The 17,222-nt window shown below is 47.9% G+C and overlaps 1 protein-coding gene across 1 annotated transcript; it reads right to left on the bottom strand.

Moving 5' to 3' along the window:
* Positions 1-2,479: 2,479 nt before the first annotated feature.
* Positions 2,480-11,119, bottom strand: LOC131480351 (inactive serine protease 39-like). The gene is made up of 5 exons (XM_058664382.1): positions 10,937-11,119; positions 10,220-10,382; positions 5,175-5,449; positions 3,912-4,084; positions 2,480-2,921 (listed from the first exon to the last, which is right to left on the bottom strand). The coding sequence occupies exons 1-5, from the start codon at positions 11,076-11,078 to the stop codon at positions 2,604-2,606; spliced, it is 1,071 nt and encodes a 356-aa protein (XP_058520365.1). The 5' UTR covers positions 11,079-11,119; the 3' UTR covers positions 2,480-2,603.
* Positions 11,120-17,222: the final 6,103 nt, after the last annotated feature.

A 17,222-nucleotide genomic window follows, 5' to 3' on the forward strand; every position in this document is an offset into this window, starting at 1 on the left:
GAGGACCTGCACAGACCAGGGCAATCTCTGGGTGAGTATGGGTTACTTCGCAGCCTGAGAGGGCCACACAGGAGTAAAATATGAATCTGCTAAAACTAGCAAGCTGGTAGTTACTCTAAGGTTATGGGTCTGGAAAACAAATGGAAAGGATTCAAAGATATTCCACAGCTGATTGCATCTGTACATTCACAGGCACCTACCACGGCTGCCCCGATGTATGAGAAACACCTCTAGCTGCCATGGACCCTTTAGGTCAGACTGAAAGTTGAAGATGACAAGAGCAGCCCACTCCTCACAGGTGTCCTGTGCTCCCTGTGAACGCAGAGTAGGGAGATCGTCAAACTCCAATACTAGAAACCAGCTTTGGGCAGGGCTGGCTTTTTGACACCAACACAGTTCTATGCATTTATTCAGCACTCGCCTATGCCTGACCATTGGGCTGCCAATCATGTGGGACATGGAGACACACTATGCTCCTTGAGACTTGTAAATCCAGTTTGGAAAGCAATGTCCAAGCCCCACTATCTCATTGAACTATGTGGGTATGACATGGGAGATGCCAGGAGTTCCAGTACATCCTAGCCTTAAGCTGGAAAAGCACTGGGCTAATTCCTTCCAGGTATATGCAGCCCAAGTGAGGGACACATGAGCTAGATAGTGGCTTGAATCCCAGAGACAAGAAAATCTCATGTCCATACACTCTTCATTTGCTCCACAAAGAGCCTGTAGAGTGTCTGTGCCCAGGCGGGTACAAGCCTGGGAGTAGAAGGTGAATGAGATCCCAGGAAGAGGGGGCTTCAAGTCTGCTCAGAGTTAGGGACAAGTTGAGTCTCAGCTTCTCCCAGTCCTACACCTGCCACCCCTCCAAACACTAATGTTTCTTTCTGACACCAAGAATGCCTGTGGTGCTCATCTGGTGCTTTGTGGGAAAGAAGACATGGAGGAAATACTTTCCTTAGCACACATGTCCAATTTGAGGAGGGAGGAGACTGACACCCTGACTTGGGGGCTGAGCATTGGATGTATAAAGGGCAGACCAGGGAGGGTGCAGGCAGGGCAATCCCAGAACTCAGAAGAGTAGCCCATCCACAGGTCCCAAAACCCAGCTAGAGTACAACGAGTTCAGGAATCATGCAATTTCTACTGGCTAATGAGAGTTCATATGGTATAAGAAGTGCCATGAGCCAAGGCCTTTCTTAAGCCTGTGCTTCCTCTCACATCTTCTTAGAAACACTCCTCTGTGGGGCTCAGGCTTGGAACAGCACCAGGCAGCCCATTGGCAGAAGAGCTGGAAGGCACAGAATGAGTGGCAGATGTAAAGGTGTAAATTGTGTGTTCGCCTCCTGCTGTGTACTGGACAAAGTGTTCCCTGCAGTATTCATACCAGGTAGCTGTGAATTGATTCCTGTTTCACCAAGAAGGAAAGAGGAGCATGATAGGAGGGTAGGGCTTATCACAGCCTGCTCACCTGAGGCTGAGCCCCACCCATACCCCACCCCCAAGAATGTGCCAGTACCCCAGTCCTCCCCGCCATTGTACCACACACCAAGCTGGATGTCCTAGTTCCTGGGAGCCTGACCTTTTACTCTGTCATTGTGCTCTTCCTCTTTGTTCCTGGTAGATTTGGTCTGCCAGGACCCTGCTCCCAAGAAGAATGGAAGCACCTCGCTCCCCCACAGAGACCTACTTGAGTCAGTTCAGAATGTGTGGCCACTTCAGAGTGCTCCACATGAATCTCAGTGTGCAATTATGGGTCTCTCTCTCTTGCGCACACACACACACACACACACACACACACACACACATATACACATGGTCACCTTGACTGGGTCCACCTTACATGCTTGGGGAGGGGGAGACCACCACGGCCAGCACCCTCCTGCCTGGCCCCAATTGCTCAGCCCCAGCTGCTCCCAGAATGGCCAGGTCACAGCCTCACAGCCTCACAGCCTCACAGTCCTGGTTCCTCTTGCCCTTTTCCTTCTCTGCAGGCTGACCAGAACTTGGTCCCATGTGTGGGATGCTCATTGTCCACCTGCTGGGAGCCAGTGTGGGCACCCTTCTGGAGAGGCCAGTGACTGCCCAACATAGGCTGTAGGGGCTTGCGTGTCTCAGGCATGCACACCCTGGGGCTGCAGCCCAGCCCTGAGATGCAGAAGTCCAAGGACACATGAGTCCATGCATGCAGGTATCCATCCATGAGTTGCATTCCACGCTGTGGCTCTTCTCAGACTGCCCAGCCTGCCACCCCTGTGGAGGACCATATTGTGACATCATCACCCATGGCAGGTGCAGAACCAGGGACCTGAGATACGGTAGGTAGCCTGTGCACCTGCAGGGAAACACGGGATGCAAGGTGGCATACTGCCACCTGGGCACTATAGCATGGCCAGCTCCAGTCCAGCTCAGCTTGGGACATGGTGCAGAGCCAAGGCAGAGAGCAGCACATGCCAGGGACTTGGGGGCTGTGACACGGAAGTGAGAAGCTTCTTGAGTGAGTTTACTTCTACTGACCTCTTATGGGCAGGAAGACCCCTAGTTGGAGCCAGATGTGCAGGCACAGGGATCAGGGCAGAGGCTTCTGGAGAGGTGGGGCCAGCCTGTCACTGGCTCTGGAGGAGAATCAGCAGCAGCAGAATGGGAGATGACAGCAGCACCAGGAAGACCCTGGGCCTGTGCACTGCACCCGCATCAACAATAGGTATGTTGGTTATAACAGGAGGCTTCTCCTCAGGGGGGGCTTTAGAGGGATTTGGGGCGGGGTTTACCCGCTGCTTCTCCTTGATCCAGTTGGCATAGTAGGTGGTACTGGCGAAGACACTGGGACCGATGGGACTGCGGCAGTCCCAGCTCCAACTGGTCACTCCCACCAGGTGCCAGGCGCCTTTCAGGAAGCAGACCAAGGGGCCCCCAGAGTCTCCCTGGGGGAACAGACAAGAGGGAGCACAAGGTTATTAAGGATGTGGATAGGGCAGGAGGGGCTGTTTTCCTGCTTCGCATGCAAAAGTGAACACAAGGCAAACAGGCATCTGCTTTCTCTATGTGAGCCAGTGTCAGGAACACTGGGAGCAACGTCAGAGATCACATGTGCAGGGACCACGGGAGGCTACAGAGAGGATCCGGCACCAGAGCCTTGTTCCACAGACTGCTGGAACCCACAAAAATACACAGGGGGTTCCTATGGAGTAGGACAGCTGCCCTCCACATCCCGACAACTCTTAACTCCCGAGGAAGAAGGCACAGCCTTGAGTTCCATGCCATGACAAGTGGGCTGGTCAGCTGGGAGCACAGCCTGTGGTTTTGTACCGAGTCCACAGCCCAGCACTGTCCCCAGCTTGTGCCTTTGCTGCTGACATAAGGTCTCCAGTGTTCCTCAACTCCTTGGTTGACCTTCTTTAGAAACTTTCTTGGGCTGGTAGATGTGTTGAGGCACGGGTCCTCATATATGTCTGGGCAGAAAGTGATAGGGGTCCGTTACCACCATGAAAGATCCCATTTCAATATGATAGTTAGCTGCAAGAAATCCCAGCCATGCTCTCAGTGTGGCTTGTGCCAGCACGCGTGATATTCCAATCCCTACCCTTCAACCCCCTCAAAAAAAAAAGTATGGACTGATGGTATGAGTGCCAATTTGCAAAATCAAGATGAAGGACTGCCTGAAAATGGAACTGTAGAGCCAGTGTCACCATGATGTCAGTGGGAATCACAGTACACTAGGTGACACAAGATGTTAATGGCCTGGACCAAAACGCTGCATGGAAGTTGGTGAGAAGAGGCCAGGGCTGGTCTGAGGAAGAGGAGGTTGGGGTTCAGGCAGTGTCCAGAGCACGCACGCACACACACACACACACACACACACACACACACACACGCGGGACGGAGGGTAGCTGATGCGGAACTGTGTCACTTACTCGACAGATGGACTTCTCCACCCAGGTGTCTCCAGCACATATCATGTCTTCCTGTAAAGTCACAACCTGTTCTGGTGGCGTGCCGACAGGGGGTATGAAAAACCTGCTGCAGCTGTCACTATCTATGAGGCTGACCTTGGCCTCCTGCAGCTGGAAGGGTGCAGGCAGAAAAACTGCAGGAGGAGACACAGGTGTGAGCAGCTAGAGCCGCCCCTCCCCTCTAGCATGTGCTTCTCACTGAGGGGCACCCACGTCAGCACACAGGGCTGGAGACTGCATCTCTGAGGATTGCTGAGCCCAGGAGAGACAATGAGGGTGCCAAGGTGCAGGGCATGCCATGCCATGGGAGGAATGGGGATGCAGACCAGGTTGCCTGCCTGGGCTTGAGAGTTGAGGAGATGAGGAAGAGGAGGTACAAGCATTACAGGCCCAGAGCAGGCAGGCAGGGTGTGGGGTTGGATTTCATCCTATGCACAGCAGGAAGCAATCACATGGATTCTCTGAGCTCCCAGTAACCCCTATGCTGGCTGAGTGTGCTCAGAACTGGCACAAGAAGCAATGGATGCTGGCCGACCTGGGCTAGCTGTAGTACCAGCAGAGCTGACAGGGACCATGTGGGATTACCAGATGACAGCTGTGACTGGCCCTGTCCAGGAATGAGTGGCCTCTGGACACATGGACTGTGATTCCAGAAGCCATCCACAGGTTCTTCCTGGGTCCACTTGGGGCAGCACAGGGTGACAAGATGGTTCCCTCCTGTGCCACTAGTGCTTGCTGTGTGTGGGCTCACACTCATTAAAATCCAGCAATGGACACACAAGGGCTACTGAAGACCAGGTCTTTGCCTGTTCTCAGCTGCTCCCTGCCCTAATGGCTTCTCCAGCTCTGACCCAACTTGGAGCTGTGACTCTACACTCGGCGCTGCCTTGGGGAATCCTCCTGGCCCTTGTGCTGGCTCTTGTGCTTAGTGAGGGAGTGTCCCTCTCAGCTGTGCCAGTGACTGGGCAGTGTGACTGACACTGGGGCTTAGGAGCAGGGATGCTAATGCTGGCCTAAGCATCAAAGAAATTCTGCTTCACAATTGGTCACCAAGATCTCCTGCCATCTTATGAGCCTCTGATCACTCCAGAATCACCTGCTACTCTTGCTTAATCACAATGATATTACACCACCTTACCGCTATATGTTCTAGTGTGATATTTCTCCTCTCTCCATGCAGACCACCCTCTCTCTTTGCCTTGCTGTCTACCTCTAACAACTCACCATCCTCAGTGAGCATCCCCCAGCCACTTATCCAGCACGAGCTATTCATGGGCAACACTGTTGAGTTGTCTGGAAGGCAGGCCGGCCGGACATGTGAGTTGAAATCCACAGGGGCAGCCAGTTGTAGCAGGGTGAGGTCACTCCCGAAGCGGTACTTCCTGTTGTAATCTTCATGGACGATGACCTTGTGGACTGTCATCTGCCGGCTGAAGTTGGTGGGCTTGTTGAGCTGATTGTATCCTACCAGGATGCGGTAGTCTGATGGGCTTCTGGACCTGTCCGTGGGGTGATCCTCTCAGTCCTGCATGCCACCCCATACCTTCATTGTCAGCCTGCCCTCCCACCCGGCCTTGGCCTGAAGGACAGAATATCTGTCAGTTTTCTCCTTCCCCAGGCTGGCCATGTGTCCTGGGAGGGATATTTTCTCTATGCTGCCTCTCCCTGTAAGTCCCAGACAACAGCCACAGGCATTCTTGTTGCCAGAAAGAAACTTTGAAGGGGCAGTGTAGGTGTTCAACTGCATCCTTCATCCTGGAATGACAGAGACTCAGCTCATTCCCAGCTGTGAGCAGACTGAAATCCCATAGAGGCCACCGTGGCCCTGCTCCCTCTTCCCTGAATCTCATCCTCTGCTACCAAGGTGCTTTCCACTGGGCACAGGCACTCCTCAAGTTCTTGTGGGAAAATGGAGGGAGGTATAGACATGAGGTCATTTGGTCTCTGGGACCCAAGCCACTGTCCAGTTCACATGTCCCTCACTTGGGCTCCAGTGCCTGGATACAGTTCCCCAGCGCCTTTCCAGCGTAAGTCTAGGCAGTGCTAGGACTCCTGGCATCCCCCGGGTCATGCTATCAGTGTTCGGTGCTTTCCTTGTTGGATGAGAAGCTCCACCAAGCATCTTATGTCTCTCTGTCCCCCATAGTTTGCATTCCATGGTGCCAGGCATGGGTGGGTGCTGAGTAAATTTATGGCACCAGCTTGATGTCTAAAAGTCACACATGCTTGATATTGTTTTCTCCTGTATTGGAAGTTGGCAGATACCCACTCTGGGGACACAGGGAGCTAAGGACCCATGCAAACACTGAACCGGTCTCTCAGCCATCTGTCCCACCAGGATACAGGCCATTGTCTTTAACTCTCAGTGTGTCCTGAGGGTGTCACAGTGCCCAGAAGTTCTCCTACATAAGCAATTCTAAGAAAGTATCAGAAAGATCCTCAGCTGCTCAGCTGAGCAGAGAACCAGGTAATCTCTGATGTGGCAGTTGTCAGAAGGGGTGGATAACCAGATGTGGCCATACCCTCCCCCGGCCCACATCAGACATCTTCCACCCCCAACAAGGGCATCATCCTGGACTGTCATCCTAGCCTTAAGCTTGGCTACAGCTCCCTGCCCCATCACCCAATCCTCAGCACACATGTTTGAACACCCATTGAAGGAGAAGACATTTAACTAAGCCACAGAGGCACATTTCACAAATAAAAGCCCTAGAGGAACTTCCTTCGGGACTAGGGAGAGGAGCTTTCTCTGGTCCTTGCCTGCTTCCAACTTTGGGTCCCCACCCTCTCTCGTAATGACCATCAGGAGCACTCCAGAAACCCCTCAGAACAAACAAACAAACAAACAAACTGAATAGACAGACAGAGAATAACAAGGAAAGCTTAGAAACAGACAGGAAACATCAGCAGGGATGCACCTGTAACTCACTGGGTGGGACACAAAGATTAGTCACTCCTCACTGGGGTATTGAAGATTTCTCTGCACACCCCTCCTAAACACGCTCACCTAAACTGTTGAAACTGTCTTGTTATAGAGTTAGACTACCAAAAAAAACAAAAAAAACAAAAAAAAAAACCAGCCAGGTTCAGAGAGAAACCATGCTTCAATGCTATAAACTGCTAAATACTAAAACTAGAATAGACATAAGACAGCTGAATGGTAATCTTTAGCCATTTTAAGGTGTATAGAACATGGTAGAATATAAACCAAAATTGAAATGTCTATGAAGAAGTCATAGGTTGTGGTTGAGAACCTGCATTTTCCTATTAACATATTGGTTAATCAATACCATGTCAATTAATGCCATGATGTTGTAATTGGTTGTAAATATTACGTTGGGGCTTTTAATTGATTGGGATGATACTCTGCTGGCTCTACCTTCAGACCAGAGATGGTCTCACCAAGAAACTATTGAACTTACCAGAACAATAAGATGCTGGACTGTATGCTTGGTAAATACCTCCAATGAAAGAATCTCAACTGAATTTGAACTATGGAAATGCAATAAGGTGGAGCAATCCACCGGGGGAGGGGGAGGGTTTGAGGAGGGGCAGGGGAATCCCAGTGCATATAAAAATGTACCACATAATGCAATGTAATTAATAAAAAAAAAAAAGAAAAAAAAAGCCCTAGAGGAGAAAACTGCCAAGTACATCTACAAATGCCTAAAAATAAATGCAGAAATATAAGAAATAAGGAAAAGAAAGACCACACAGCTTCCCCAAAGAAATCCAAAAACACTTCAAGATTAGAATAAAAAGAGATCCATGAAATGCCTAAAAAGGCATTCTAAAATGTCCAAAAGATTAATCAAACACACAGAGAAACCGATCAATGAGATAATGAAATCCATTCATGATGTAGATGAAAAATGTTGCCAAGAGATCATGACGCTGCAGAGAAACCAACCTGAAACATTAGTAATGAAGAATTCGATATGCCGAAAAGGACATATACTAAAACGCCTCAGCACTGATTCGGTGATGCAACAGGATGAATCTGTGAGAGAGACGAAAAATCTTTGGAATTATCACTGGCAGGAAAAAAATAAACAAGGAAAATTAGAAAAACTAAAGGTAGTGTTTGAGATTATTTACGAAGTACAAACAATATTCCTGAAAATGCAGAAAGTGAGTGGATTAGAAGGTGTCTTCAGAGAAACAGTAATAGAAATGTCCCACAAGTGGAGAAAGGAAGGGACGTCCAAGGGCAGAAAGCACGTAAAACTACTGATAAACATCAGACACAATCTTCACCACTTTCAAAGGTAAAACACAAAGATAAAAGATAAAGTAAGACATAAAGGAAAAACACATTGAAGGTACCTACATAAGAAACACCATATTATCTTCAGTGGATCCCCAGTTAGAATTTCTCATCAGAAACCCTACAGGCTAGCAGAGAATGGACAGTTCAAGTCCTAAGGGAAAGATGCCGTCAATCCAGAGTATTGTACCTAGCAACACGGGTTTACCATCCACGATGATGAAACAAATGCCTTCCAAAATAAACAGAAATCGAATTTCTCAGCACTTGTCCAGCCTTAGGAGTGCTGACACAGAGACACAGAGAATGATCATCAGTATGCAAGCAGGTGGAGGCAGAAAACCTCCTAGTCAAAGTACAAAGGAAACCCAAACCAACAACAGGAATATTTAAGGAAGAATAGTAGACTTAGGACGTTACATATCAATAATAAGAGTAGGTGTAAATGTAAATTCTTCAATGAATAAATACAGACTGGCTAAAAGGATAGAAAACAAGACGCATCTATTTTCTGCCTACAGAAACACATCACAGTAGCAACGACACACAGTGAATGTGTTACGATGGAAAAAGGCATTTCATGCCAACAGAAAGCAAAACTGAGCAGATAAAATCACATTATAACCACTCAAAGTAGACTTCAACACAGAAACTACTAAAAGAAACCAATGTTACATCATGTGATGTGACTACAGTGAGTGTATGTGGTTCCAAGGCCAGGGAACTTGCTTTTTTTTATTATTATTAATTATTTCGCATTATGTGACAGTTTCATAGGCTCTGGGAATCCCCCCCACCCCTCCGCACGCCCCTCCCCTCTGGTGGATTCCTCCACCTTGATGCAGTGGAAACTTGCTTTTTAAAACAATTGTAGTGGATCTAAAGGAAGACACAGATTCTAATACAGTAATAATGGGGTATTTTAGCACCTCTCTTTCAGCAAAATGAACGTACTTGGGAATCATGCTTATTGAAATAAGCCAGTCACAAAAACAAAAAGATTATAAGCTTCCTCTGACATGTGGCATACTAGAGAATGCGTGATTGTCATTTTTAGCCTGTGGGTAAAATACTCCTGTGGTTAACACACTCCAGTGGATGTGTGATTTTGTGATCTTACTTTTTAAATATTTATTTATTCATATTGGAATTGACAAATGAGAAGGAGAGACAGAGAGAAAGGTCTTCAATCCACTGCTTCACTTGCCAAGTGGCCACAATGGCAGAGGCTGTGCTGCTTTGGAGCTGGTAGCCATTTGTTTCTTCTGGGTCTCCCATGTGGGTGCAGAGTCCCAAGGCTTTGGGCCATTCTTGACTGCTTTCCCAGGTCACAAGCAGGGAGCTGGATGGGAAGTGGAGCAGCCAGGACACGAACCGGTGCCTGTATGGGATACTGGTACTTGGAAGTGGAGGATTTATCCAGATGAACTATCATGTCTGGCCTGTCTTCTGACTTTTGCAGTTGCTGATATTGTGAGTAGTGGCCAATTAAGCCCACAGATACAGAGTGGATTATTGTGATGGTGCAAATACTGTGGAAGACATGGAAGAAAGGCAAGACAAGGAAGAGAGGGAAGAGTGTCGGGGGAGCAAGGGAGTAAGAGAACCATAATTGTATTCAGGAACTGGGTGTACCAAACATAAAATCTGTTCTCTATGTATTAATAAAAAATTCCAGAGTTGGAGAATTTTTCCATTTAGCTATTTCAATCTGGTGGGCATGTCTGTCATTACAAGTAGGTAAGTTTACTAATGAGAGAGGAAGATTAGGGTGGCGTGCCCTCGGAGTGAGAGATGGGGGGCAAAATGTGACACAGACACAGGCATAAGATGATGTGCATGGATGGCATTCAGCGAGAGGGACCACTGGGGCCAAGGTGGGCACCTGCCAAAAACACCGTATCCCACAGCAAGCCTCCAAGGACAAGACTGAGACACCAGCCACCCCTCCTTTCCTATCACCTTGCCCAGCAGCTACTGGTGCCCAGGGGCAGAGATGTACCTTTGGAAGCAGTGAGCAGCAGAAATCACCCAGTTGCTGGAGATGAGGGTGGCTCCACAGATGTGCTGCATGCTGTAAAGCAGGCTGACCTGCCATGGCCACCGTTCTGGTCCTGCTGCCTGGCCACCAAAGATCTTCCCTGTGACTTTGCTCCTCCCGCATACTGTGGGGACAACATTAGCAATGAGCTCCCTCCGGACCCGGTCTCTGTTCCCAAGCTGAAATGACAGAGCTCACGTGCAGGGGGGAGCACACCAGCTCCACCCTACAGAGGTCCACCACCAGGTGGCCAGGGCCAGCCTCCCTGTGCCCTGAGAGCATGGCAGGAGCTGAGGGCTGACAGCAGGGACACCACTGTGGCCCCATCCATTAGCTATATGCAGGAACCATGCAGGTGAAGAGGAGGTGAGGGTCCCTGTCAGTAGCAGAGAGAGAAAGTTCAGCCTTTGGCTTGAGTTTCCAGATCCAATGGGAAGGGATCTGTGGTTGAGGGAGGGGAGAGGAGGTTTGGGGCACAGGGGATCTGGGAGAATCTGGGTCCCCACAGCTGGTGTCCAGCCACCCACCTCTGAGGGCACTTAGAGACACACATGGTTCTGCTGAGGTTCTCCTGGTTAATGTCTAAAGTCAGGAGGAGGAGGAGAGGTGGAAGTGGGAGGGGCAGGGGTCCAGGGCCGACACTCCTCCCCTGGCCTTCATGGGCCCCTGCCCACTTACCCGCAGCCAAGTTCTGATTGTTCTTGTTGGACGGCTTGGGTTGGGCACTCAGCGGTGGGAGGCACAGCCAGAGCAGGAGGGCAGCCAGTGCGCAGGCCCCTTGCCGGCCCAGCCTTGAGCGCCCCCTCCTGCTGCCTCCCATCCTGCCCTATGGCTTCTCCTCGCCCAATGAAACGCTCAGCGCGCGCGGTCAGTACTGCATCACGGAGAAACCGCCTCTGCTGGGTTGGTGGTTATTCCCGAACACTAGTAGAAACAACAAAAATTCCCAGCCATGGTGAGGCAAGTGTGCTAGGGCACTCCACTCCCCGGAAGACAGTTAGGGCTGGGTATCCCCAGGCCGAAGGCAGCAGACTGACTTCAGGGGCTTCTTGTTTCAAGGAGCCCAGGTTGGTATTTGAAGGGAAATTAGCGGTATTGTGCAAATTATGACAGGTATCTAGGGATGTACAGCCGCAGTCAGCTGATGCTGATGTCATATCTTCCAGTCATTTCTTTCCGTTTATTTCCAAGACCCATACAGCCTCATGGGCATTTGCCTGATCCCAAGCTTGAGCAGGGTCTTGTCAGACACCTATAACTCTCCCAGTCTGTCCAGTATTCCACACTCAGCAAGGAATTATCCTTCATACAGGCCCCTCCCACACTGGGCATTGTCTGGCTCACCAGAAGTGGGTCCAATCCTGCTCATCCCAGCCACCATCCAGCCTCCAACTGCTCAGGTACTTCCCACATCCAAAATGTGTGCTCCACGGCTAGAATCCCAGACTCCATTTCTATTGTAGTGCTGCCTCACCACCCCAACCCCACATGTAGGGAGTTCATCTTCTACATGTTGCAGTCTTGTGTTCTTGGTGCCCTGAATCTAGTGTGGATGAGACTCCTGGCTGGGATTCCTCATTCCCGAGTCTAACTCTTCTGTGCAATTCACTCACCAACATTCTCACAGAAGGGAACACAGAGAAAGTGTTACTGCTTCTTAGCAGTCTTCATTTGTATTTCTTTAAGATATTTTTCTTTCTAAGAAATTTGATCGACTATCAAGTTGCATAACAGGTGAAGCCAGCACCTAAACTGCGAACATACGTATGGACTTCTGTTGGAATCTCAGCTGCTCCACTTCCAGTGCAGCTCCTTCTTACATGGCTGGGAAAGCAGTGTTAAAGCCCAAATACCATGTGAAAGATGCAGAAGAAATCCTTGCCCAAAACTTCTGATTGTCTCTTGCATTCATTTCAGCTTTGAACCAGCAGATGGAAGGTCTCTCTCTGTCTCTCTCTGTCTCTCTTTCTCTCTTTTTCCCTAACCCTAACTCTTTAACAGCCAGTGAAACAGAGAGAGAGCTTCTTAGGAAACCACTATTACTAGCTATCAAATTCATCAGTAGGAGAATGGTCATAGTACCACAAAGAGATACCACTTCTCTGCTCTGTGATGGTTAGAGAAAAATAGGTAGAAAAACAAAAAGAAAGTACTTTCTTGAGGCATTGAAATGGGCAATCTTTAAAAATGTAAGGAGATGTTGAAGAATTTGATTATAGCAAATGAGAAAATGACATGGGGATAATCATGTTGCTGAATAAGATTGACGGTGGGGAGGAAGAGCTAACCATGAAGATGATGATGGTGATGATGAATGCTCACTCACTTATCACCTTGTTTGATGCATCACATTCTTCTTCACCATCATCATCATCCTCTCTGTCAACTTCCTCATCACCATCACTAGCTCCAACATCATCATCAAAATCCCATCCTCCTGTCAGCATCGTTCTCCTCTGCTTCACTATCATCACAATCACCATGTCACATTACCCTCCCTGTCAACATCTTCATCATCACTCCCAACATAGTCTTCCACACCACCACCACCAGCATTCTCACCATCTCCTACACACCATCATCACTCTCCACCAGCAGCAGCATTTCACACAAACTTCATAGTCCTTAGTCATCATTGGAATCATCACTGTCACCTTCCGTGTCACCATCATCAGCCATTTCAAAATAACCAACATGGTCAGCATCGCCATCCTCATTACCACAGTCATCATCATCCTTACTGTCATCATCATGACCCTCTTCATCACCAGCATCACCCCCATCGCCATCACCCTCATCACATCCCTATCATCAGCATGTTGTCCTCCTGGAGCTCAAGTGATGGACAGAAGAGTCCCTGCACACAGCTGACCCAAAGTCCCATTCTCCCTGTGCCATTCTCCAAGGCCAGTTGTCCTGCATTGTCTTCAGGTGAGGCTGCCTTGGTTATTAGTCACACCTGGCTAGTGTGTCCCAGCCCACTCCCTACCCAATGGCACCCAAATATCTCCCTGGCTCCTCAGACTTCCAACCCATCCTGCTCTATCCACTCAATCCAGCATCCCTACGGAGTTCTTGTTCTACACCGAGGACCACACAGAAAATGTGAAAATTACTCTTTCAAACTTTCAAGTAAATTGAGGTAAAAGGTGTATACTGTCAAGTTGTCATTTTAGCCATACTCAATGTTCTATTATGGGCATCAGCATCTATACCTTCCATTGCTGTACAGCTGTATAGAGTGCTGTACACCACCACCACCCAGCTCTGGAATGATCTTCTCCCACACTGACATTTGATGCTCAGGCTATATGAACTGCCTGACCTCCTTTCTGCCCCCTGCCTCCTCCACTCCCATTCTGCTGTGGCTCGCACACCTTGGAGACAGAATTTTGTCTGTTGGAGGCTGGCTGTTTCACTTAGCTTACCACCTTTAATGCTGAGCCATGCTCTGCCATGTCACAGACTTTCATTCCTTTAGAAGACAATATATGGCCAGTATGTTGGCACAGTGAGTTAAGCCACTGACTGCAATGCTGACATTTCAGATTGGCTGTTGTTCATGTCCCAGCGGCTCCACTTCCTATCCAACTCCCTGCTGAGGTATCTGGGAAAGCTTCAGCGACGTCCCATGTGTCTGGACCCCTGAACACACATAGAAGACCCAGAGATGCTCCAGGATAATGGCATAGGCCTGGACCAGCCCCAGGAGTTGTGGTCATTTGGGGAGTGAACCAGTTCATCAAAGACTGATCTCGCTCTCTCTCTCTCTCTCTCTCTCTCTCTCTCTCTCTTTCTCCAAAGTCCAGCTGCAGCCAAGTTTAGAGCTTGAGAAGGGTGTGTAGAGTCGGTGAAAAGAAGAGACACACACACACTGTCACCTGGTACCCTCTTGTAACAGCTCAAGAAGCTGTACTTTTTATTTACTCAGACATATCACAAGCCTCTGCACAAATGTTTGATTTTGCTATCGTTAACTTCAGGACTAAGCTGGCATGCACAGATGTTCAATTAATTATTTTTTACTTCATGGTCAACCTGGTGCTCATCAAGATAATTCTGCGAGTTACTATAATCAGTTTCTTCAAAGCAAGCCATTATTCATTCTTCAGTAGTAGCCATTAGGCAACAGGCAGAACTCCAAAGCCAAGGCACATGCAGTTATCTACTTATCAGTAGAATACATTCATACTACATTTCTGTTTTTACAACTTATCTATCACCTAATGGGAGAAATACATCAAAAGGGAAAAAACATAAAGATCCAAAACACAAAGCTTCAAACCTTAAATCCCCTACAACAGCAGGTTCTACAACCCCATGAACAAACAATTATTAAAAGCATATCTCTATGATATTATAAAAGCACCCTATAATTCCTTTAGCCAAAAAAAATTATAAAAGCGGCTAAAACAGATACATTTTCTATGCACCAAAGAGTTGCAAGGGCAAGCTAACCTTTATGGTCACAGTAATTATAATTATTGCCATTGTAATTTCAGCTCATACTCTCATCACTTCCATTAGTTTGTACGATACTTATCAAGCCATTTCCCAGAAGGCATGTGACATGTCTGGGCCAGATTCCGGGGCAATGGTTAAGCACACGATAAGGTGTCCAGAAATGGCATGGGCTTAACTGTACTTCTGTGTGTATTTAAAGGACCAAGATATTATCAGCAACGTTAACTCCCAAGCTCACATTGGTTGCAAAATCCATCTAATAGGGACAAACAACAATGCCTCAATAGATTTTAGAATTCTTTGCGGGGTCGTTGAGTGTCCATGCAAAAGGGGGTGAAACTGCGTTGAGGTGGTTGTAGAGACATCCATCAGGTCTTGCCATACAGCTGGAAGTTCCTTGTGGCCTTGCCAACAAGTAGATGTTCTTTTCACAGTTTTGTGTCATCCGCGCAGTGGGCTGCACGGACCCCAGCACTCTCTTTCTCTCTCTTTCTCTTTCTCTGCCTCTGCCTCTCTATAACTTTGCATCTCAAAGACATAAACAAATAAACAAATACATCTTTTTAAAAGGACACAGAATATACACCATTGTTACCACCTATTGGCTATCCATTTGTGCATCCTACACACATGAGTGACTTCCACCTGCTGGCCATTAAGAAAATTTCACTGTGAACATGCATGTGTAAACTCCTTTCCTGATCCTTCTTCCAATGCTCTGTGTCTACATGCGGAAGAGAAATTCCTGATCTCGTGGAAGTTTTGTATGTTACTGTGCAGGAACCCCCACTTTTTCTTTTCAGAAATTGCAATATTCTGTTTCATTCTTACATTAACTGTTAAAGTTTTTAATGTTCTCTTTATCTTTTTTGAAGATTCCCATTTCAATCCCCCACACTCACCCTTAAAAAGGTACTTTTCTTTCTTTCTTTCCTTCCTTTTGATTCTAATCTTCACAGTGCTGAGAAGTTATACCTCTTTCTGTTTCGGTGATCACTTTCGTATTGATGGATACTAAATGTAGCTTATCTCTTAAGAAGTTGCGTTGGAAGTCTGTGTGTGTGTGTGTGTGTGTGTGTGTGTGTGTGTGTGTATCTTTTCCTCATTCTCTTGCTCTTCCCTGCAAATATTTTAAGATTTTACTTGAAAACCAGTGTTACAGAAGGGCAGATGAAAGAGATCTTCCATCTACTGGTTCACTCCCCAGATGACAGAAAGGATACAACTGAGCCATTCAGAAGCCAGGAGTTAGGAACTTCGTCTGGGTCTCCCATATGGGTGTAAGGGCTTCCCCATTGCTTTCCCACCTGTACTGGACAAGAAGTGAAGAAGCTGAGATTCCAACAGTGTCCATATGGGATGCTGGCACTGTATGTGGTAGCTTAACCTGAAAAAAAACACTGCACCAGCCCATCAAATAAATTTTAAAAATAGGTTTTTTAAAGGCCAGCATGTTGGCCTAGTGGTTAAATCCTCACGCTGCACACTTGGGATCCCATGTGGTTGTGGGTTCCTGTCCCAACTGTTCCTCTTCCTATCCAGCTCCCTGTTTGTGGCCTGGGAGGGCAGTGAAGGATGGCCCAAATGTGGGGATATCACCCCTGGATTTCTGCCTGTCTATCCCATGTGGGAAACCATAGGCACAAAGCACACAGAGTCCCCGGTGGCAGGGGTGGCAGGACGTGGAACTCCTGACAGGAGTCTCGGCTAACTGAGACCCTAACCTGGCCTGTTCACTAAGTTGCAGCAAGAGCAATAGGCTGCACCCCAGCCATTCTTCTCTGCCTCTTTAACGAACTGTGCTAGGACTTCCTTGGTAAACAACTCTAGGAAGTCAAATACATTCATTCTGCTTTTAAGCAGGTAACGAGTTTGCCCTGAGACATAGCTTCCTGTGTTTCAAGATCTTTAATTTCATTGGAGGGCTCTAAGAGATAACACTTACCTATTAGACAGTCACAGTGTGGTTGATGGGTAGGTTACTGTCCATACTGCCCTTCTTCCTGCCCCCTTGTTACTACTATAAGTCTGTAACTTTTTCAAATACACAGACATCCCTCACCACCAATTTGTCTCCAGCGTTTCTGCTGCAGAGGAGCACTGTTAGCTCACCGGCAATGGTCTTGGAGACTGCTGGACAAAAGCCTTGGGACGCTGCACCCTCATGGCAGACCTGGAAGAAGCTCCTGGCTCCTGGATTCAGGTTAGCTCCAGCCATTGTGGCCACTTGGGAAGTTGGCCAACGGGCAGAAGATTTTTCTCACTGTATCCCCTTCTGTGTATTTGCCTTAAATAAATCTTTTCTAAAAACTTGTTTTTAAGACACAGATGTAAAGGCTGGTAAGAAACAGTAACTCTCCACTCCTTTCCTTGAGAATGTTGGTAACTGATCTGCAGAGAAGAACTAGACTCAGGAACTAGGAATCCCAGCCAGGAGTCTCATCCACACTAGATTCAGGGCACCAAGAACACAAGACTGCAACATGTAGAAGATGAACTC

Source organism: Ochotona princeps, chromosome 5 (assembly GCF_030435755.1).
Source record: "Ochotona princeps isolate mOchPri1 chromosome 5, mOchPri1.hap1, whole genome shotgun sequence".
Lineage (NCBI taxonomy): Eukaryota > Metazoa > Chordata > Mammalia > Lagomorpha > Ochotonidae > Ochotona > Ochotona princeps.

Excerpts from the sequence above, each read along its gene's own strand:
- LOC131480351 (XM_058664382.1), bottom strand. The coding sequence starts at position 11,078 with ATGGGAGGCAGCAGGAGGGGGCGCTCAAGGCTGGGCCGGCAAGGGGCC. Across the intron at positions 10,383-10,936 it reads CAATCAGAACTTGGCTGCGG|TATGCGGGAGGAGCAAAGTC; the intron begins GTAAGTGGGCAG and ends TTGTCCCCACAG. Across the intron at positions 2,922-3,911 it reads TGGAGAAGTCCATCTGTCGA|GGAGACTCTGGGGGCCCCTT; the intron begins GTAAGTGACACA and ends CTGTTCCCCCAG.